Source organism: Panthera leo, chromosome C2 (genome assembly GCF_018350215.1).
Source record: "Panthera leo isolate Ple1 chromosome C2, P.leo_Ple1_pat1.1, whole genome shotgun sequence".
NCBI lineage: Eukaryota > Metazoa > Chordata > Mammalia > Carnivora > Felidae > Panthera > Panthera leo.
This window is the reverse complement of record NC_056687.1, coordinates 124,347,463-124,371,629: the sequence shown is the minus strand read 5'-3', so window position 1 is coordinate 124,371,629 and position 24,167 is coordinate 124,347,463. Positions and strand designations below refer to the sequence as shown.

At 37.3% G+C, this 24,167-nt stretch overlaps 1 protein-coding gene across 5 annotated transcripts in view; it reads right to left on the bottom strand.

The window, feature by feature from the left end:
• The window catches only part of CEP70 (centrosomal protein 70), a 70,156-nt gene that overhangs the window by 25,240 nt on the left and 20,749 nt on the right, over nt 1-24,167 (bottom strand). For all 5 annotated transcript variants that reach the window (XM_042955794.1, XM_042955791.1, XM_042955790.1 and 2 more), the window contains 4 exons: nt 17,290-17,459; nt 10,299-10,355; nt 219-306; nt 42-130 (listed from right to left, as the gene is read on the bottom strand). In XM_042955794.1, the coding sequence (XP_042811728.1) occupies nt 42-130; nt 219-306; nt 10,299-10,355; nt 17,290-17,459 (404 nt within the window). The remainder of the gene's footprint in view (nt 1-41; nt 131-218; nt 307-10,298; nt 10,356-17,289; nt 17,460-24,167) is intronic.

Sequence of the window (24,167 nt, the reverse complement as noted above, 5' to 3'; positions counted from 1 at the left end):
CTTTCCAAAAGTTAAGTAAAAATGATTTAAGTTTCTCTCACCTGGTTTCCAAATCTTTTTGGAGATTCAGCTTTTCACTTAGAAGCACATCAATCTTGGATTTTGATTCCTTGAGTTGATTCTGTAATGACTTCAACACATTTCATAGAAAAAATAGTTAACTTTCCAGATTATTTTACTTCATAAAAAAGTACTTATTACTCATGTAGTCCCCATACCATTAGAAGGCCTTTATAAGTCAGTGAGGCATCGAAACTTCTGTAGTCTTTCTCTTCTTCTGACAGACTTTCATCTTCCTTATATACCCTGTGAAAAGACAGATCGTGTGTACTTCTTATGAAAAATCTATCTTCAATAGAAAAAATATAGCTAACAAAAATCAGTAAAGGCTTGATAACCTAAATATCAATTAAAATTTAAGCCAAATTTCCTACTTGTTCTCAGAGAGAATATTAGAACACACTACCCAGTATTATAGTACATATCTGTTCACTATCACCTTAATTAGAATGTAAAATCCATGTGGACCAGACTTTGTTTAGTTCACCATTGTATCTCACTGCCTAGAAGAATATGGGGCATAAGAGGTGGTGGAAAAACACTTTTTGAATGAATAAAAAAACAAAGCATACTGTTTTTTCTTCTACTACTTTTAGGTCACCAAAAAACCTATACAAAAAAAAATGCAAATGCAGAGTGGACATGGCAACAGATTTATCAGTCGCAATTCAAGTCTTGATACCATTAACCCAGTGCTATTTGAGTACACCAATCTCAGAATCTGTCTTCTGTCAGAGAAGTATCTGTGACATCTACCTCACAGGACTGGTGTTAAAAGTAAAATAAAAAATATGAAAGCACTCATTTCCAGGAAATAAGAAGTGAACCTCTAAGTCCCTTGCTTCCATTATCCAAGACCATTTTTAAAAATTTCTATCTAATTGGGAATGCAAGCTGGTGCAGTCACTCTGGAAAACAATGTGGAGGTTCCTCAAAAAACTAAAAATAGAACTACCCTATGACCCAACAACTGCACTACTAGGCATTTATCCAAGGGATACAGGTGTGCTGTTTTGAAGGGACACATGCACCCCCATGTTTATAGCAGCACTATCAACACCAGCCAAAGTATGGAAAGAGCCCAAATGTCCATCGATGGATGACTGGATAAAGAAGATGTGGTATATATATACAATGGAGTATTACTCGGCAATCAAAAAGAATGAAATCTTGCCATTTGCAACTACGTGGATGGAACTGGAGGGGATTATGCTAAGTGAAATTAGTCAGAGAAAGACAAAAATCATATGACTTCACTCACATGAGGACTTTAAGAGACAAAACAGATGAACATAAGGGAAGGGAAACAAAAATAATATAAAAACAGGGAGGGGGACAAAGCATAACAGACTCATAAATGTGGAGAACAAACAGAGGGTTACTGGACAGCATGTGGCAGGGAGGATGTGCTAAATGGGTAAAGGGCATTAAGGAATCTACTCCTGAAATCATTGTTGCACTATACGCTAACTAATTTGGATGTAAATTTAAAAAAAGGTGGGGGGGAGGCACGCCTGGGTGGCTCAGTCGGTTAAGCATCCGACTTCGGCTCAGGTCACGATCTCACGGTCCGTGAGTTCGAGCCCCGCATCGGGCTCTGTGCTGACAGCTCAGAGCCTGGAGCCTGTTTCAGATTCTGTGTCTCCCTCTCTCTCTGATGCTCCCCCGTTCACACTCTGTGTCTGTCTCAAAAATAAACGTTAAAAAAAAAAGTGAAAACAACCCAAATGCCCATCACCTGATGATGGATAAATAAAATACAATGCATCCATGCAATGAAATATTAAGGAATGAAATAACTGATACATGCTACAACATGATAAATCTTTAAATCATCTTGTTAAATGAAGGAAGTCAGTCATAAAAGACCACATATTGTATGTTCCATTTACATGTAATGTTCAGAATATGAAAATCTATAGAGACAAAAAGTAGATTAGCAGTTATCAAGGGCTGGGGGCTTTGGGAAAAATTGGGAGTGACTGCTAGTGGTCAGAAGGTTTCTTCTGGAGTTAATAAAATGCTCTAAAATTTAGATTGTGATGAGGGTTGACAAATGTGAATATAGTAGGATATGTACTGTGAATACTAAGATGCTGTACTGTGAAAATATGAAAAGCTTTTGAATTTTACAATTTAAATGAGTAAATTTTATGGTGTATGATAATGGTGTATATCTCAATAAAATTTTAAATAAAAAAATAAAATAAAATTTCTATCTAATGAGAAAGATGGAATTAAACAAGGGGGCTTCTCCTAACTACTAATTCACTATAGAACCATTTTCCCTGGGGTAGTTTTTCAAATGTCTCTGACATCCCAAAAGAAAATCTGAGCCTAGTATATTTTATTCCTATGCTACCTTCCTTGGCTCTTTAATTGTAACCACCAAGTTAGGGAAATACTAACAAGTAACTAGCAATTTAGGTCATGTAATCTATACTGAATTACTAACACTGGGCAAAGAAAAGTAAAGTTACATAGCTGAACACCTATCATTTTAAAATGTACTTTTCCTCTTTTTCAGAGATTATAGTGTATTTACAGTTTTCTAAGACTTCCAACTGGTTAACTTTTTTTTTTTTTTTTAATGTTTATTTTTGAGACAGAGAGAGACAGAGCATGAACAGGGGAGGGTTAGAGAGAGAGGGAGACACAGAATCTGCAGCAGGCTCCAGGCTCCGAGCTGTCAGCACAGAGCCCGATGCGGGGCTTGAACTCACGGACAGTGAGATCATGACCTGAGCCGAAGTCGGATGCTTAACCGACTGAGCCACCCATGCACCCCCCAGCTGGTTAACTCTTACATTTACATTTCTGCTGCCTTGATCGTCGCTTCAAGTTTGCTCGTGTATGGAGACAGAAAGTAACAGTCCACAGTATTCAGAAACCCCCTTCAAAGTCCCTCTGGAAGTCTTTGCACACCTGTGCCCTGAACTAGAGCCCCCAAACAGCGTGTCATAGGTGTACTGTGCAGAAGGGGTATAGATGTGGTGAGATATTCATCCCCTTCAGGCCTCAGAACAACCGGGTAAGGCTTGGGGTGGTCAGAGTTCTTGAGCCAGGCGCTTCTGGCTGCAGCTCTGGGTGTACCCCAGTGTGGTATCCCAACAGCAACTGCTGTCTCTCATGAGAAAAACTCTGAGCAACACGGCCCTTAATACATAGGTGTTAAGCAGGGGCTTCTGCCTCTGCAAGAGGCCCTGCCCCACCTGTCTTCTCCCCTTGGTCTTACTCCCCTAGCTCTATAGGTACCCACCTCTTTCTCCTGTGCTTCCTGTTTAGCCCATGTAGGCCTCCAAATTGTAGTCTCTCTTCCCTCTTTTTCTCCCCTCTGTTCTTTCATCTTCTTTTCTTCAGTAATAATATACTTGTCAAGTATACCCTTCTTTTACAATACTCCTGCTCCTTCAGGTGATAATAATACCCTATTTATAGATACCAAATCCACCTTGAAGTTGCTACAACCTCACTAGCAAGTGAGTACTCACTCTAAGAAAGACTGTTGTTTGTTTTTTAATTTTAGAGAGAGAGAGTCTGAGTGGGGGAGAGAGGCAGAGGAAAAGAGTCTTTTTTTTTTTTTGAGAGAGAGAGAGAGATAGGGTATAAGTGAGAGACATATAGGGAGACGGAAGATGGAAGTAAGAGGGGGAGGGGGTAGAGAGAAAGAGACAGACAGGGGGAGAGGGAGAGAGAGAGAAGCAGGGCTCACCCGGGGCTGGTGTTCACCTGAAGCAGGGCTTGAACTCAACAACTGTGAGATCATGACCTGAGCTGAACTCAGATGCTTAATAACTCAGCCATCCAGGCACCCAGAAAGGAGACTATTGGAATTTATGAAGTCAATGAACCCTGAAAAACCCTCTTCTCTGGAGACTCATCACTGCCAAGTTTAAATGACTTCTAATTTTTTCATCTGTAAGAAGATTGTTTATAATGTAGTTCCTATTTTCTTCCTTTCTCCTTCTCCCTTAATGAGAGACATTCAATCCAAATATCTGGCCTGAGCAACGTTTGTATAGGCCAAACTATCTCACTTCAGCTAGGCCTGTGATGACAGGATTGCTAAGTGAAAAAGTAATTCCTTTCCCCCAAGCTTCTCATTCCTCAACCCTGCATTTTTACTGAAAATTCATGACAACCAAATTCAACACTCCTCCCCACAATGGCCTCAATCCTTTTATCATTTTTAGTCAGACAACCCCAGTTTGCACAACTTCAGAGGCAACTTCTTACACCATATGCCACGTGGCAGATTTCAAATGATAGCTATGCTAAATCTTCTCTACTCTTAGTAAAGATCCCAAACTCTATCATCTATCCAGTCAGCAGTCAGCAAATGGCTGCCTGTGGGGTACATGCAGGCTGTGGATTTTCAAATTAAAGGTTTACATAACATAGCTATGCCAATTCATTTGCATATAATTTGCAGCTGGCTTTGGGCTTCAACAGCAGAGTTGAATAGCTGTGAAACACTATACAGCCCAAAATGCCTATATTATTTACTGTCTGGCACGTTACAGAAAAGTTTGCAAATGCCTGAATCTAGATTATAATTTACTAAAGACAGGGGCGCCCGGGTGGCTCAGTCGTTTAAGCGTCCGACTTTGGCTCAGGTCATGATCTCAGAGTTGGTGAGTCTGAGCCCCGCGTCGTGCTCTGTGCTGACAGCTCAGAGCCTGGAGCCTGCTTCCAATTCTGTGTCTCCCTCTCTCTCTGCCCCATCCCCACTCATGCTCTGTCTCTGTCTTAAAAAATAATAAAAATTTAAAAAAATTTTTAAAAAGAATTTACTAAAGATACAGCTCAAGGGTTGGAAGTGATATTCCGTTTGGACAATATTTTGTTTTTATTTGGACAGTGTTTTATTTGGACAATGTTTTTTTATTTTTTTAATTTTTTATGAGTGGTTGATACATAATGTGTCACAATGATAGTGATTCAACTTTCATGTTCTCTATCCTCACAAGTGTACCTACCATCCGTCACCATAGCTTTTTACAGTACCACTGACTACATTTCCTATGCTTTCCCTATTTTTCACATGACTTATTCATTCCACTACTGGAAGCGTTTATCTCCCACTCCCCCTTTACCCATTCTGGCCACCCGTCCACTCCCCTTCCCTCTGGCAACCATCAGTTTGTTCTCTGTGGACATATAATATATTTTAAAATCATTGAGTTAATTGTGTATATAAAAAATCTTATTTATGGGGCGCCTGAGTGGCTCAGTCGGTCAAGCATCCGACTTTGGCTCAGGTCATGATCTTATGGTCCATGGATTCGAGCCCTGTACCAGGCTCTGTATTGACAGTTCAGAGCCTAGAGCCTGGAGCCTGTTTCGGATTCTGTGTCTCCCTCTCTCTCTGCCCCTTCCCCACTCACACTCTCTCTCAGGAACGCAAAAATAAACCTTAAAAAAATTTTTTAATAAAATCTTATTTATAAATATAACCTTGTAATTTTTCTCAAAACACTCCTAGGCAAATCTAGCCACACTGAGCTCACATTCTTAAAAGGTATCAAATGGCTAGAGTATGTAGTAATGGCCCCCTTTAGAAAGATGGTACATAGCTGTCCAATTTGCCACAGTCCTCACCTAACCTGCTTCCCTCAATTTCATTATTTTCTTGATTGTGTAAGCTTAAGTTTGCAACCTCTCAAGCCATTAAAATCTTCACCTTCCTTCCCTTTACTCTTACATACTATAACTGTACATTTTAGTGTCAAGTTGGCTAGGCCTTGGTGCCCAGATGTTTAGTCCAATACCAGTCTAGATAATGCTGTGAGGTATTTCTAGATGTGATGAACATTTAAATCAACAGACTTTAAGTAAAGGAGAACCGTTGATAATGTGGGAGGGCCTCATGCAATTAAATGCCTTAAGAACAAAGACTGAGACCCACAAGAAGGAACTCTTTCCTGAATCTGCAGCCTGCAGGCCTGCCTCAAAAGCACATGAACCAATTCCTTTATTTATTATTTTTAAATTTAATTCCAAGTTAGTATACTGTATTAATGATTTCAGGAATAGAATTTAGTGATTCACCACTTACATATAGTATCTAGTGCTCATCCTAACAAGTGCCCTCCTTAACACCCATCACCCATGTAGCCCATTCCCCACCCAACACCTTACCAGCAACCCTCAGTTTGTTCTCTGTATTTTAGAGTCTCTTATGGTTTGTCCCTCTCTCCATTTTTATCTTATTTTTGAATCCCTTCCCCTATGTTCATCTGTTTCTTAAATTCCACATATAAGTGAAATCATATGATATTTGTCTTTCTCTGAGTGACTTATTTTTGCCTAGCATAATACATTCTAGTTCCATCCACATTGTTGCAAATGGCAAGATTTCATTCTTTTTCATCACCGAGTAATATTCCAGAGAGAGAGAGAAAGAGAAGGTGTGTGTGTGTGTGTGTGTGTGTGTGTGTGTGTGTGTGTGTGTACACAATACATCTTTATCCATTCATCAGTTGATGGACATCTGGGCTCTTTCCATATTTTGGCTATTGTCGATAATGCTGCTATAAACATTGGGTGCACATGCCCCTTTGAATAGACAGTTTTGTATCCTTTGGATAAATACCTAGTAGTCCAGTTGCTGGGTTGTAGGGTAGTTCTTTTTAATTTTTTGAGGAACCTCCATACTGTTTTCCAGAATGGCACTCCCACCAGCAGTGCAAAAAGGTTCTTCTTTCTCCACATCTTTGTCAACATCTGCCGTTGCCTGAGTTGTTAATTTTACCCATTCTGATAAGTGTGAGGTGGTATCTCATTGTGGTTTTGATTTTTATTTCCCTGATGATGAGTGATATTGAGCATCTTTTCATGTGTCTCATAGCCATTTGGATGTCTTCTTTGGAAAAGTATCTATTTCTTCACTGGATTATTTGGTTTTTGGGTGTTGAGTTTGGTAGATTTCTATAGATTTTTGATACTAACCCTTTATCCAATATGTCATTTGCAAATATCTTCTCCCATTCCATTGGTTACCTTTTAGTTTTGCTGATGGTTTCCTTTGCTGTGCAGAAGGTTTTTATCTTGAAGAGATGCCAATATTTCACTTTTGCTTTTGTTTCCCTTGCCTCTGGAGACATGTCAAGTAAGAAGTTGTTGCGGCCGAGGTCAAAGTGGTTGTTGCCTGCCTGTTTTCTCTGTTTTCTCTAAAATTTTGATGGCTTCCTGTCTTACAGTTAGGTCTTTCATCCATTTTAAGTTTATTTTTGTGTATGGTGTAAGTGGTCCAGGTTCATTCTATGTCGCTGTCCAGCCTTCCCAACACATTTGCTAAAGAGAGTCTTTTTTCTATTGCATGTATTTTTTTTAATGTTTATTTATTTTTGAGAGAGAGACAGAGTGTGAGCAGGGAAGGGTCAGAGAGAGAGGGAGTCACAGAATCTGAAGCAGGCTCCAGGCTCTGAGCTGTCTGCACAGAGCCCAACATGGGGCTCAAACCATTAACTGTGAGATCATGACCTGAGCCAAAGTCAGACACTTAACCAAGTGAGTCACCCAGGTGCCCCTCTATTGGATTTTCTTTTCTGCTTTGTCAAAAATTAGTTGGCCATATGTTTGTGGGTCCATTCTCGAGTTCTTTATTCTGTTCTATTGATCTATGTGTCTGCTTTTGTACCAGTACCATACTGTCTTGATGATTACAGGTTTGTAATACAGCTTGAAGTCTGGAATTGTGATGTCTTCAGCTTTGGTTTTCTTCATCAACATTACTTTGGCTATTCAGGGTCTTTTGTGGTTCCACACAAATTTTAGGATTGTTTATTCCAGCTCTGTGAAGAATGTTGGCGCTATTTTGATAGAGACTGCACTGAATGTGTAGATTGCTTTGGGTAGTCTCAACATTTTAATATTTGTTCTTCCTATCCAGGAGAATAGAATGTTTCATTTCTCTGTGTCTTCTTCAGTAGCTTTCATAAGCTTTCTATAGTATTCAGTATATAGATTTTTCACCTCTTTGGTTAGGTTTATTCCTAGGCATTTTATGGTTTTGGCGCAACTGTAAATGGGATCAGTTCCTTGATTTCTCTTTCTGCTGCTTCATTATTGGTGTATAGAAATGCAACCACTTTCTGTACATTGATTTTATATCCTGAAACTTTGCTGAATTCATGGACCAGTTCTAGCAGTTTTTTTGCGGAGCCTTTGGGTTTTCCACATAGTGTATCATGTGGTCTGTGAAGAGTGAAAGTTTGATGTCCTCCTTGCCGATTTGGATGCCTTTTCTTTGGTCTGATTGGTGAGGCTAGTACTTCCAACATTATGTTAAATAACAGTGGTGAGAGGGGACATACCTGTCATGTTCCTGACCTTAGGGGGAAAGCTCTAAGGTTTTCCCCACTGAGGATGATATTACCTGTGAGTCTTTCATATAGGGTTCATGATCCAAGATGGGTCACATGAACCAATTCCTTTAAAATAAATCTTTCTATTTACATCAATATATATCCTATTGGTTCTATTTCTCTTGAGAACCCTGAATAAACCTGAAAAACCCAGTTTTTCTGTATTAAAGGAAAAGTATCTTCCTTCTTTCCAAGGCAAATGATGCCTTCTCATTCATTTTTAGGTTACTTGGGGCTGTATGTGAAAGACTACTCTCTATAGGTTACTACAAATCCCTTGAACTCCAGCCAAATTGGCTTAATCACAGTGACATTAAAAACAAACAAACAAAAAAAAAAAAAACAAAACCAAGAAAAAAAGCCTACACTCTTATACCTATGCAATTTTGCCCATAGCATCCAAGCAGTCTAAAAATGACTACCTTTTTTGCCTTTCTGCTTTCCCAAATTTTACTTTTCCTTTAAGCTCAAACACAACCCTCATCTGCTTTGTAAAGACTTCCCTAGTCACTCTATCCAAAACTATATTGTTCTTGTTTTAAATTCCTATATTACTGTCTGTTTTATTTTAGTGATTACTCTATTATTATATGTATTAGTGTTTTTTAATCTCTTATTATTTTTAATTATTAATGTGTTTACATTTTATCTCCCTTACTAGATTATAAAATCTTACAAGGTAAGAACCATATCCAAATCATCCCATCTCTGTAGAATCTAACACCATCTAAAAGACACACTCTCACTTGGAAATAAGGAAGTCTCTGAAGTTACTTGATATAATGCTACTTTCTGAAAAGAATGAAACTAGGAATTGCTCTATCATTAGTTGTTCTTGTCTTTCCTTCCTTCTTTTTTCTCTCCATCCTGTCCCCCCGCTTTTATTTTTTTACACTGCCCAAGGTGCTAGAAGGAATCAACAACCAGCACAGCTCTGCTATTGGTCCTGAAGTGTTTCTGGAGTCATTATTCTCGGGGCAAGAATATAAGAACGGAGTAGACAATTTATCTGCATGTTTTTTAAAGTATATCAAGTACCTAAAACAATATGACACAAGGTAGGTGCTCAAATATTTGTTAAAAGAATTATTCCATCTATGAACAATGAAACAAGGGCCTTAGATACCCCTCAGTTATTTTACGTTAGTCAAAGACCATTATCTTTATCTTTACCCTTATTTTTTAAATCAGAGGTTATAAGTGTGTTTTACTCTACATGTTTGATTTTTCACTATGACATTTTACCTTTATCTCCTTTAAGTCTGTATACTAATTAGTTTGGACTTTGTTAGGCAGCTAGTCAAATCTTATGTACCCTGTGGATACACTCAGTAACTGTCCAGTGGCTAGATGACATAGAACAAATTATAATACTTCAACAAACTAAATACTGTTTCTTCTGTGACCAATATTTTGGTGACTGTTAAATACACATATCTTAAAATAAATGCAATAAATTTTAACATAAAAAGTCAAATGCAGTCTTCAAGATCTTTATAAAAAAAGGAAATCATGGTTATATTAGGAAGATTTCCAAAATATATTTAAAATTTCATGAGATTATAAAAAATTTTGGTGTGATTCAGGACTAGGTAATAACTTTAAACACTGTAATACGGGGCACCTGGGTGGTTCAGTTGGTTGAGAGTCCAACTCTGACTCAGGTCATGCTCCCATGGTTCATTGGTTTGAGCCCCACGTTGGGCTCTGTGCTGACAGCTCAGAGCCCGGAGCCTGCTTCAGATTCTGTGTGTCCCTCTTTCTTTGTCCCTCCCATTTGCGCTTTGTCTCTCTCTCTCTCTCTCCAAAATAAATAAACATTAAAAAAAAATTTTTAATAAAAAAACTGTAATACATGATTAGTCTTACCTTTGTTTATGAAGTTTTCTAATTTTAGATTCATAATAATCAATTAGGCAAAGCAACCTAGAAAACAGAAGATAGACTTAATTTTCAAAATTTGGTATTGGAGCATTTACTACTATTGTCTCTACATAACTTCAGATTACAATGATAAATGTACCAGCAAGTTTAAAAATTTGATTTTTTTTACCCGAAGCATTATACTAAGCCATATATTTTATATTAATTTCAAAGTATAGGTTTTAAAATAACCACAAACTTCATATCTCGACATATTAAATGAATATTTTCCTTGTCCCAGCAGTTCTACCTTTAGCAATTGCTCCCACAGAAATATTTGCTTAAGCTTGGAACTCAAAATGAACAAAGCTATCCAATGCACCATTATTTACAAGAGTAAGAACCCAGAAATAATCTAACTGTTCTTCAATAAGGAAAAGTTAAATAATGACACATCTGCTCTATAGAAAACAATGAAGCACAGAAGAAATGATGTAAATTTCTATGTCCTAATAAAAATTGATAAGGAACAAAAGTAACGCTGCATAGCAAAATGTAGAGTATTACTCTACTTGTTTTAAAAAGAAATAATTTTAAGTGACGTTGTCTTTATCTTGAATAAGAACTCTGTGGGTTGTTTTGTTTGTTTGTTTGTTTGTTTGTTTTGAGAGTACATATGGGGGAAGGGCACTGGGAGAGGGAGAGAGAGAATCCCAAGTAGGCACAGCGTGGAACCCGATTCAGGGCTTGATCTCATGACCTGAGCTGAAATTAAGAGTCAGTTGCTTAACCAACTGAGCGACCCAGGTGCCCAACTCTATGGGTTCTTAAGTGGGGGATAATACCATAACCTAGGGGATGGTTCTAGTTGTCACACTAACTAGTTGAGGAGAGGGAAGGATCTTAAAAGTTCATCAATGAACTCACAGCCCTACTACACAATGAACCATCCCCTGCAAAATGCCAATGGCACTCCTGTTGTTAAACCCTAGGAAGGACACAAACTAAAGTATTACAAGTGATTATCTCTGGAATGTGGGAATTAGGAGGGGTAAGCAGATACATAATATTTTACTTTACACACTTTTATACGGTTTGAATTTTTATAAACGTGCTGCATTTGTAATTTTTAAAAACCCTTAAAAAAATAACACTGTTTTCACATTATTCTTTTTTTTTTTTTTAATTTTTTTTTTTTAACGTTTATTTATTTTTGAGACAGAGAGAGACAGAGCATGAACGGGGGAGGGTCAGAGAGAGGGAGACACAGAATCTGAAACAGGCTCCAGGCTCTGAGCTGTCAGCACAGAGCCCGACGCGGGGCTTGAACTCACAGACCTGATGATGACCTGAGCCGAAGTCGGTCGCTTAACCAACTGAGCCACCCAGGAGGCCCACATTATTCTTTTTAAAGCAAGAATTCATACTTTTTTTCCATCTGAAGAAAATTACTCATCTTTTTTCTTTTTTTCATCTTTTTTTACTCATCTCTTTTTTTCATCTCTTTTATTCAACCAATTGTGCTCTTACTATACAACTTTCTGGGTTATTCTTTCTCTTCAATCTTTCTCTGTCTCAACACATACTAGCTTTCCTATTACCCGGCAAAAACGCTTTAATTTCTTTTATATCCTTCACAAACCTCCTCACCCCCTACTTCTCCCTTATGCCACCACTCCATCCCTCTTTTTCTTCATAGGAAAGTTCACTCATTCTGATTGTTACCAGATACCTTCAATAAACTTTTCAGGAAGACTTACTGTGTGTCAAACTGAGAATTCTGAGCAAGACAGTGAGAAGGCAAACACATAAAATGATTAGGCAGCATATAACACTTCTTATCACCTCTCTTTCCTGAAATACTTTTTTTTCCTTAGTTACCCTGACGCCCAAAGGTAACTCCTCTTTTCCCTCTTCTTTCTTCCTCTATCTGATATCTGGAAGGTCTCTGGAGTTCGGCCCTTCTAATTGTAGGCCAAGTATCTCTACATGGCTGATGGAAGGTACCTAAGCACATGTCCATACATGAATTCATCATCTTCCATCCCTCTTCCCCAAACCTAGCTTGAAATTGGGCTATTTTTGAATCCTCTCCTTCTTTCAGTATCTGCAGCCAGTTAGTCTGGACAATTCCTGTTCATCTTTGCCATAGTTTCCTTTCTTTTGGCTCTAATGCAGGCCTTTGCAATCTCCAACCTAGACGACTACAACTGATTAGTAACTTGTCTTTTTGTCTCTGGGTTTAATTTCTTTGATCAGAAATCCTGAGGGGGGGGGAGGGGGGTGGTTCCTGCTATATAGTAAGCAGAACCCAAACTCTTCAGCCTGGAGTTTGAGTCCTTCACAAAGTTCCAGCCCACCTCTCCATATTGTCTCTTAAGACACTTACCATCATCATTTTGTGCACTCTACACTCCAGACCTCTTGGACTACTTGCTATTTTCAAATATATTCAGTTTTCCTGCCACCATGCTTCTCTAACTAAAATACGTTTCCTTCATCTCTACCTATTAAAATTCTATAGCTCCTAATAATCAAGTTTATAAGTTACCTCCTTCATGAAGCCTTTTTGGTCATCCCCATCTTCCTCAAAGGAAACTAATCTCTTCTTCTATCATGCCCACTTGGTATCCTATTTGCCCCACCATTACAGCACAGACCACAATCTGCCTTCTATTTTCTATGTATGTTTCTACCTACCCAGCTAGATTATCAAGTCCATAGTGGCAGGAAACATGTTTTTACTCATCTATGTATGTTCTATACTGTTTTGCCCAATGCCTTTGTAACTTTTAAAAATAGCCATAGTGGTTCCAACTCATGTATTACTAATAGGGTTAATTCACAATTTTTTAAGCTCTGTATCTCAAACTGAAAATTAGCTTTATTAAAAATCCAATAGAGAATTTCCAGGTCATCAAATTCACACCTGAATTAGCTTGACTTCGGATGGCAAATAAATTCTCCCAATACTTCTCTTTCTCTTGCCCTCTTACTCACTCAAATTGGCTGGTTTCTGTTCTTGCCTTCATTCCCTTTCCTCCTTCATTCCTCTCTTATATGCCTCTTTCTCCCACTATAAATCATTTCCCTTTCCTTCTTTTAGTTCTTCCTTACCCCTATTTTTCTTTCTTACCCCTGTTTTTCTTTCTTTGCTTCTCTCTTTTTTAAATTTATTCACACCTAGGAGAGCCTTGGTGGCTCAGTCGGTTGAGCATCTGACTCTTGATTTTGGCTCAGGTTGTGATCCCAGGGTCATAGGACTGAGCCCCACATTGGGCACCATGAGCCTGCTTAAGATATTCTCTCTCTCTCTCTCTCTCTCTCTCTCTCTCTCTCGCTTTCTCTCCCATTCATGCTCTCTAAAATTAAATAAGTAAAATAAAATAAAATAAAATAAAATAAAATAAAATAAAATAAAATAAAATAAAATATTGGGGTGCCTAGTTTGCTCAGTTGTTAAGCATCCAACTCTTGATTTTGGCTCAGGTTGTGATCTCATAGTTCATGACATCAGGTCCTCCATCTGGCCCCATGCTGACAGCAAATAGTCTGCTTGGCAGTCTCTCTCTCCCTCTTTCTCTGCCCCTTCCCCATTCATGCGCGTGCGCTCTCTCTCTCTCTCTCTCTCTCAAAAGAAATAAACTTAAAGAAAAAAAAAAAAAAGTAGGGCATCTGGGTGGCTCAGTCACTTAAGTGTCAGACTTGGGCTCAGGTCATGATCTCACAGTCCATGGGTTCAAACCCCACATCGGGCTCTCTGCTGACAGCTCAGAGCCTGAAGCCTGCTATGGATATTCTGTGATTTTCTCTCTCTCTGCCCTCCTCTGCACTCTCTCGCAAAAATAAACATTAAAGGGGTGCCTGGGTGGCTCAGTCAGTTGAGCGTCCGACTTCGGCTCAGGTCATGATCTCACAGCTCATGAGTTCAAGCCCCGGGTCTGAGGCTGACAGCTCAGAACCTGGAGGCTGCTTTGGATTCTGTGTCTCCCTCTCTCTCTGCCCCTAACCCACTCGCATTCTGTCTCTGTCTCTCTAAAAAAGAAAGAAACATTCAAAAAAAAATTTTTAAATAAACATTAAAAACTTTTTTAAGTAATAAAATTTATTTACACCTATCTCTATATATTTATGGTATCTTAATTTTAATTTTTAAAGTTTTGTCCTTTTGGGGCGCCTGGGTGGCGCAGTCGGTTAAGCGTCCGACTTCAGCCAGGTCACGATCTCGCGGTCCGTGAGTTCGAGCCCCGCGTCAGGCTCTGGGCTGATGGCTCAGAGCCTGGAGCCTGTTTCCGATTCTGTGTCTCCCTCTCTCTGCCCCTCCCCCGTTCATGCTCTGTCTGTCTCTCTCTGTCCCCAAAAAAATAAATAAAAAACGTTGAAAAAAAAAAAAATTAAAAAAAAAAAAAAAAAAGTTTTGTCCTTTTTATTCCTTCAAAAGGATGAAAATTATATATATGTATTAGCTCTTAAATAATTATCAAAATAATCTAGTCTTAACTCATTTTTAATTTATATGAGAACTCATTTATTTTTATAGTAAAAGAGAAATATAATTCTATTATGTAAATATATAAGACTAGTTAAAATTTAATTCATTTATCCTATTAAATGAAAAAAAAAACATGGTGCTACCTTTTATACAAAAAGATGAAATACGGGGGTGTCTGGGTGGCTCAGCTGGTTAAGCGTTCAACCCTATTTTGGCTCAGTCATGATCTCACAGTTCATGAAATCGAGCCCCACATCAGGCTCCACACTGACAGCATGGAGCCTGCTTAGGATTCTCTATCCCTCTTTCTCTCTGCCCCTCCCCTGCTTGCACTCTCTCACTTTAAAAAATAAACTTTAAAAAGGTAGGGAGAAATGAACATAATAATGATACTGCTTGTATTTGCTAAAAATAACACTAAACATTTAAAATTACCCATAGGGGAAGTAAGGAATAGGGTCAAGGGGACAGAAATGAAAACACAACTTTCTGAATACGAATAATTAGTTTTGACTTTGGAATCATATTGATGTCTTACATATTCAAAAGTAAATCAAATATAAAAAAGCAATCCCTAAAAATTGAAAACAAATTTAAATAAACCTAACTGTATATTAATCTGGTGACACACACGCAAAGAAATATTTCAAGATATTTTACAACACTGTATTTGACTGCATCCTAGTAGAATACATTATTGGTGTCTAAGATAATTGCAAAGAAATTTAAATTTCATAAGTAGGCTTATTGTTAGCAGTAATTCTGGTATTATTTTGAAACCATTTTCATATATTACACAATAAAGCAAATGAATAAGTATTATATTATTGTTAGGAAAAAGGATTTCTAGCATAAAAGAAAGTTACAAATGTAGAATCAGACTTTCAATCCTGTAATGTTAACTTTAGATGGAAAAAAAAATTAAGGATTTGTTTTCTCCCCAGAAATATATATATAATTCCCTGCACTCTTCACTAAAAAGTCCTAAAATCAGTGACAACATAATAAACATTATAAGCATGACAAGCAACCCCAACATCCAGACTGTGGTCTCTAAAAACCATTCCTAACTAAAAGAAATGTCTAATTAATTAATTTTAATTTTAATTTAGTTAATTCTAAATGTTTAGTGTTAGCTTTAACAAATATCTGAGTCCACTTCACAAAAGCGCTCTGAGGCAAAAAAAAAAAAAATTAATTAAATAATAATAATGATAATAATAATAATAAAGCACAGAATGTGCCTTCTGCCTAAAAGTAAGAAATTTAACAAAGATTAATGCGGTTGGGTTGAAAGGATATACTACCAGCAGGAAAAAGTTCCCACCTGCTGAAGACAGAATAATTTTATTATTAAAATACTTTTGTTAACAACTTTAGAAAGAAGAGAGATAGCCACAAACAAAAAATTTTACTGCTTATCACTGGAAATCATAACAGCATCAACTTCTTACGCTAAAAAGTGAGAATTAAGGGGCGCCTGGGTGGCTCAGCTCGTTGGGCATCTGCCTCTTGATTCCAGCTCAGGTTATGAAGATCTCACATTTTGTGAGTTCAAGCCTCTGCTTGGGACTCTGTCTCCCTCTCTGCCCCTCCTCTGCTAGCTTTCTCTCTCTCTCTCTCAAAATAAATAAACTCTAAAAATTTTTTAAAAAAGAAAAAGTAGGAAGTAAAATGAAAAAACTGAACACTAATTCTATCTTCCCTGTAACAAACCACATAAGGCAACTAAACAGCCCATAGTCAATAGGAAAGATTCTTTTTTTTATGAAAGAATTAAAAAAACAAAAAACAAAACAGTAGAATTGAAAAATCACTATTTTGCAAAATCATCAATTGGGTGAAACCATTAGATGAAGAGATGATGGGGAATTTTATAGCGGAAAGATTACATTACTATTTAACCCCAACAATCTAGTATCCCTAAGAGTAAGTCAACAAGACAATATGTGCCTAATATGTTACAATTAGAATCAATTACCACCTATGGAAGTATTTTGCCAAAAATATTTTTTCTTTTTTTTTAAGTTTATTTATTTATTTTGAGAGAGAGTGAGTTTATTTATTTTGCAAGACAGAGAATCCCAAGCAGACTCCGTGCTGTCAAGGCAGAGCCTAACACGGGGCTCCATCTCACAACTGTGAGATCACAGCCTGAATAAAAACAAAGAGTTGGATGCTTATATGACTGAGCCACCCAGGCACCCCTGCCAAAAATATTTGTATCTAAATTTAGCCCTAATTTCCAGTTTAGAGGAAATACAGGAGACAGAAGAGTAAGTTAAATGACATAATAAGAAAGCAAATCTAGCATAAACCAGTTTCCAAGACAAATGACCAGTTTCTTCAACAAGTCAATGACATTTTGGGGGGAAAATAAGCAGGGAACAAAAGGAGGAAGACTCCTCTAGTTTATAAGAGATATAACCACTCCCAAGATAAAATGTGTTTTAAAAAATGATAATGAATAAAACTACACATATGAATTTATGTAGGAAACATTACTGTCTATCCAAGATGGTATGAGGAACTCTTTTGCAGAGATAAGCAAACACTCTGTTTTGAGTGACAATGCGCTCTTCCTCCTCTTTTGTTAATCTATAGATATCCTTTTGCAAAGAAGCAATGGTCTCTTGTTGCTCCATTTGTTTTTTCTTATAATGCTGACATTTTGCCTGTAAGAAATTTTTCAAAAAACATAATCACAATATGTACCTCTAGGACATGCTGCCCTAATAACATTGTACACAGCTTCTATCAAGATGCTTCATTCAAGAACTTTTAACAACTGTTTTCACATGGGTGCAAGCTCCAAGGACATTAATAAGTCATAAACAGAAAAAAAAAATCAAACAATAGGGAAACTATAATTAATTGGGTCTATTCAAGTTTGGGTAGTAAGTAAAGGAACTCAAGTATGTCCATAAAAATGATATAATTTCATAGATGAAAATAATAATCAGGAAACAACCAATATTAACAAATTGGATTTAACAAAAACCAGGATTTAAAATTCAGTTTTTTTTTTTTTTTGAGAAAGAGTATACATGCACACGTGAGCTAGGAAGGGACAGAGGCAGGAGGAGAAAGAGAGAATCTTAAGCAGGCTCCACACCCAGCACAGAGCCCAACAACAGAGCCTGAAATGTGACTTGATCACATGACCTTGAGATCACGACCTGAGCAGAAATCAAGTTGGATAACCACCCAAGTGCCCCTAAAATTCACGTTAAGTGATCAATGATAATTCAAGATTTCAGATAATTTGATCAATTTAGGCACTCATGCCATATGAGAGACAACAAACTCAGAGGAAGTCCCTAACAAGGATTTATTATTAAGAAATAATATATACCCCAAGATTTATACAAAGGAATATGAATCTTGGACACTTTCTTGCTTGTCTTCAATGAAATATCACTGGCCTGGTTTTCTCTTATTCCCTACCTTCAATCCTTCAATGTCCTTTGAAAGCTCATTATCAACAGCACTATCATTGCTGTTATTAATACACTTTTCATTAAACTCAGTGAGAAACTCCATCCCCACCTAACCTGCCTATAACTAAGACATACCATTTTCAAAAGAGAATGACTTGTCTAAGCACATGTTCACCTGCCCATAGTGTCAAGTTTACTGAGACTTAGATAGCCTCAAGGGGAAAAGGGGACTCAGCTTCTGATACTACAACATCTCCCAGTAACCAGTGATCATCTGCCACAGCCCCCAACTAGAAGTCAGGCAGTTGCTCTAGAGCCAAGTGATAAATGTCCCAGTTCCACCTCTATCTATACATTAGCAATGAAACCAGAACTAATCATCAGTTTTGCAAGGTTGCAGGTGTTAAGAGCAATATACAACCATCAACTGTATCTCTCCTAAGTCATTCTATGAGGCCAACATTATCTTGATACCAAGCAAGACAACACAAGAGAAGAGAACCACAAACCAATATCCATTATACACACTAACGTGGATAATCTCCGACAAAACTCTAGCAAACCAAATTCCTTAACATATTAAAAGGATTGTATACCAGGACCAAGCGACTTCTATTCCTAGAATGCAGAAACGACCCATCATATGAAAAATCAATGTACTACACCACATTAACAGATTGAAAGAAAAAAAAAACAAAACATATGATCATCTTAATTGATGTAGAAAACGCATTTGACAAAATCCAACACCCTTTCATGATAAAACACTCAGCAAACCAGGAACAGAATGAAACATTCTCAACATAATAAAAGCCATTTATGGGGCACCTGGGTGGCTCAGTTGGTTAAGTGTCCGACTTTGGCTCAGGTCATGATCTCACATTTCTTGAGTTTGAGCCCTGCACTGGGCTCTGTACTCACAGTTCAGAGCCTGGAGCCTGCTTCAGATTCTGTGTCTCCCTCTCTCTGCCCCATCCCTACTCATGCTCGGTCTCTCTCTGTCTTAAAAGTAAATAAAACATTTTAAAAAAATTTAAAAAGCCATTTATGAAAAACCTAGAGTGAACATCATACTCAATAGTGACAGACTGAAAGCTTTTCCTCTAAGATCAGAAACAAGGCAAAGATGCCTGCATTCGTTAATTGTACTGGAAGTCCTTATCAGAGTAATCAGCCAAGAAATGGAAATAAAAGGCATCCATTTTAGAAAGAGGTAGAAGTATGTTTGTAGATGATACGATGCTATATGCAGAAAACTTAAAGTGTGCACAAAAAGAAACCTGTTAGAATAAACGAATTCAGCAATGTAGAAACATACAAAGTCAACACAGAAAAATCAATTGCATTTCTTGTTTTTTAATTTGTTTTGAGAGAGAGAAAGAGAGAGAGAGAGACAGAAAGAGAGAGAGCATGCGTGCGAAGGAAGGGCAGAGAGGGAGGGAGAATCCTAACCAGGATCCAGGCTGTTGGTGCAGAGCCCCACATGGGGCCCAATCTCACAAACCACGAGATCGTGACCTGAGCCAGGACCAAGAGTCAGATGCTCAACCGAATGAGCCACCAGACACCGCTCAATTGCATTTCTGTATTTACAATGAACAATCCAAAAGGGAAATTAAGAAAACAATTCCATTTACAATAGATCGAAAAGAATAAAATAGAAATAAACCAAGAAGACAAAAGACATACATTGAAATTATAAAAAGTTGCTGAAGGAAAGTAAAGACAACACAAATGAATGTCAAGACATTCTGTATTCACAGACTGGAAGACTTAATATTGTTTAGAGGTCAATACTACCCTAAGTGATCTAGAGACTCAATGCAATCACTATCAAAATTCCAATGACATTTTTTTTGCAGAAACAGAAAAATCTGTCCTAAAGTTCATATGGAATCTCAAGAGATCTTACACAGCCAAAACAATCTTAAAAAAGGAACAAAGTTAAGGTTCTTAAACTTCCTGATTTCAAAGCTTATCACAAAACTATAGTAATCAAAACAGTGTGATACTGGTATATACCAACAGAGTAGAACAGAGAAAGCCCAGAAATAATCCTGTGGATACATGATCAATTTTTTTTTAAACAAGGGTACCAAAACCATTCAAAGGGAAAAGAACAGGCTTTGTTCAACAAATAATGTTGGGAAAACTGGGTATCTACATACTAAAGAATTAAGTTGGACCCTTATCTAACACCATATACAAAAATTAACAAAATGGATCAAAGATCTAAATGTACAAGATAAAATAAAATTCTTAGAAGAAAACATAGGACAAAAGCTTAGTGACACTGGATTTGGCAATCATTTCTTGGATAAGACACAAAAAGCACAAGAGAAAAAAAAAACAGATAAACTTTCTCCAAACTTAAAACTTTTGTCTATCAAAGGACAACCAACAAAATAAGAAAATATTTTCAAATAGTACATAGGATAAGAGTCAGTATCCAAAATAAACAACTCCAGGGGCGCCTGGGTGGCTCAGTTGGTTAAGCGTCCGACTTCGGCTCAGGTCACGAACTCGCGGTTTGTGAGCTCAAGCCCCATATCAGGTTCTGTGCTGACAGCTCGGAGCCTGGAGACTGCTTCAGATTCTGTGTCTCCCTCTCTCTGCCCCTCCCCTGCTCATGCTCTGTCTCTCTCTGTCTCCCCAAAATAAATAAATGTTAAAAAATAAATAATAAACAACTCCAACAACTCAACAACAAAATCCAATAAAAAAACAAGAAAAGGACTTGAATAGAAATTTCTCTAAAGAACATATACAAATGACCAATAAGCACATGAAAAGATGCTCAACATCACAGACCATTAGCAAAATGCAAATTAAAACCAGAATAAGATACCACTTCACACCAATTAAAATGGCTACTATTAAAAATACAACAAAAATGAAAAATAACAAATGTAGGTAAGGATGTGGGGAAATCTTGTGCCTTGCTGGTAGAAATGTAAAATAGTGTAGCAACTTCAGAGAATATATTGCAGTTCAAGAAAAAATTAAACATAAATTTACCATATGACCAAGCAATTCCACTTCTGGGTATATAACCCAAACAACTGAAAGCAGGGACTTGAATAGACATTTGTACATCCACGTTCATAGCAGGATTATTCACAATAGCCAAAAGATGAAAACAATCCAAGTGTCTATTGATGGATGAATGGATAAACAAAATGTGGTATATACACACAACAGAATGTCATCAGGCTTTAAAGAGAAAGGAAATTCCAACATGCTACAACATGGATAAATCTTGAAGACATTACGGTAAAATGAAATAAGCCAGTCACAAAAGGACCAATACTGTATGATTCCACTTATATGAGGTAACTAGAATGGTCAATAATAAGACAAAGTAGAATGATGGTTGTCAGGAGCTGCAGGGGGCAAAGAATGAGGAGTTACTGTTTCATGAGTATGAAGTTTCAGTTTGGGAAGATGAAAAAAGTTCTGTAGATGGATGGTGAGGACAGTTGCACAACAGGAATGTACTTAATGCTACTCAAGTGTATACTTTAGAATGGTTAAGTTTTATATTCTGTATGATGATATACAACAAAAAAAGGGCGAAAATCAATTTATCTCTATAAACTAGCAATGAACATTAATAAATTAAACAGAAAATCGGGGTGTCTGGCTGGCTCCATCGGAAATGTGTGCAACTCGATCTCAGGGTTGTGAGCTTGAGACCCAAGGTAGGTGTAGAGATTAAATTTTTTATTTTTATTTTTTTAAGATTTTATTTTTTAGTAAACAGTCATCTACAATACATCTATCTACAATACAATCATCTACAATACCATTAAAATATTGGATACTCAGAGCTAAATCTGATAAAATATGTGAAAGGCCAGAGTACCCCAAATTACAAAACACTGCTGAGAGAAATTAAAGACTTAAACAAATAGAAACAGCATGTTCATGGATCATAACATTCAATACTGTTAAGATGTCGTTCTCCCCAAATTGATCTATGTATTCAATCCCAGCAGGCTTTTTTTCTGGAAATCAACAATTAGAAAATTCACAAAGAAATGCAAAAGACCTAAAATAGTGAACACAACATTGACAAAGAAAAATGTAGGAGACTTACAGTGCCTGATTACAAGATTGACCATAATCAAAACAGTGTGGTACTTCCGTTAAGACAGATACATACATTAATGAAACCAGTGTCCAGAAGTAGAGCTACACATACAACAATTCATTTCGGCTAAAAGTACAACGGCAATGTGGCAGAGGCAGGATACTCTTTCTAAAAAATGGTGGTATAACAATTAGATATTATAACCTTAAGCTAGGAATCATTTTTTAAGATACAAACCAAAAGCATAAGCTATTTTTTAAAAACCTGATAGAATTAAACTTCATCAAAATTTAGAACTTAAGCTCTTTGCAAACTACCAAAAAAATGAAGACAAGTCACAGGCAGTTTCTTACAAAGTTAAATATATGCTTACCATACAACTCAGCAATTCTAGTCTTAGATATCTACCAAAGAGAAATGAAAGCCTATGTCCACAGAAACACTTGAACACAAATATTCATGAGCTCTATTTTTAATAGTCAGAAATTAGAAACAACTCAAATACACACTAACAGGTCAATACACTGTGGTATATCCACACAATGGAATACTTGTCAGTAATAAAAAGTAATAAACTATTGATACAACCAGCAACATGAATGAATCTTGAAATAATTATGTTCAGTGAAAGATGATTAGATATCAATGATTTTGATAGGGTAGTTAGATATGAGCTGGAGGTAAGGATGGTGGTAAACAGTGCTTCCAGTTTCCCCACCTTCCAGGGCTATCAGATCAAGAATAGCAGGTGCTCTCCTTGTGAGTCTGTGGCCTGCAATAACCTAGAACTTCATTATACTATATTTTAACCGCAGTTTCAGCACCCCTCACTCCCGTGAGGGAAAACAGCCATGACAGTTCTGGCAAGCACCCTGTAGGACCAAAAACTTCCCCTCTCTATTGGAGGAGTCCCTTAAATGACTGGAAACCTCAGTCAGAGACCACTCTAGCCACTACCCGTAACCTATGCAACCATAAAAAGAAAAGATAGCCCTAACTCCAGTGCCATTGCCACCTTGGGCCTGCCCGCTGTCCCATCTTGACAGCATATTGTCCTATTTAATAAACTGCTTTGTGCTTGCTACTTTCTTCTGGCTGTCTTTATTGGAGTGCAGATTCTTATATAAATCTTTCATGGGGAACCCAAGAACTAGACCTCCATTCACACAGCACACAATCTCCCACCAAGAACAATTTTAATAGCCTGTGCCACATGAAATGTCCATTTCCTTCCTATCTCTTTCCTCCCTATTTAGATTTTAGTACATATAACCCAGTAATGTATTCTGCATGTCTTGCTGACTTTAAAAAAGTTTAGGTCTACAGACCACCACCAGAAACTCCCAACTCTATATGCAACACAATGGCAATAATTAATATCTTTCAGTACTCACTCTAAATGTCAATGGACTCGACGCTCCAATCAAAAGACATAGGGTAAGAAAATGGATAAGGAAACAAGATCCATCTATATCCTGTTTACAAGAGACCCATTTTAGACCCAAAGACACCTTCAGATTGAAAGTAATGGGATGGAGAACCATCTATCATGGAGTAGCCATACTTAGACAATCTAGATTTTAAAATAAACATTGTAACAAGATGAAGAAGGGCTTTATAGCATAATTAAGGGGTCTATCCACCAAGAAGACCTAACAATTATAAATTGCCAACAATTATAAAATGCCAATGTGGAGCACCCAAACATATAAACCAATCACAAACATACAGAAACTCAGTGATAATGATACCATAATAGTAGGGGACTTCAACACCCCCACTTACAGCAATGGACAGATCATCTAAACAGAAAACCAAGGAAACAATGGCTTGAATGATACACTGGACTA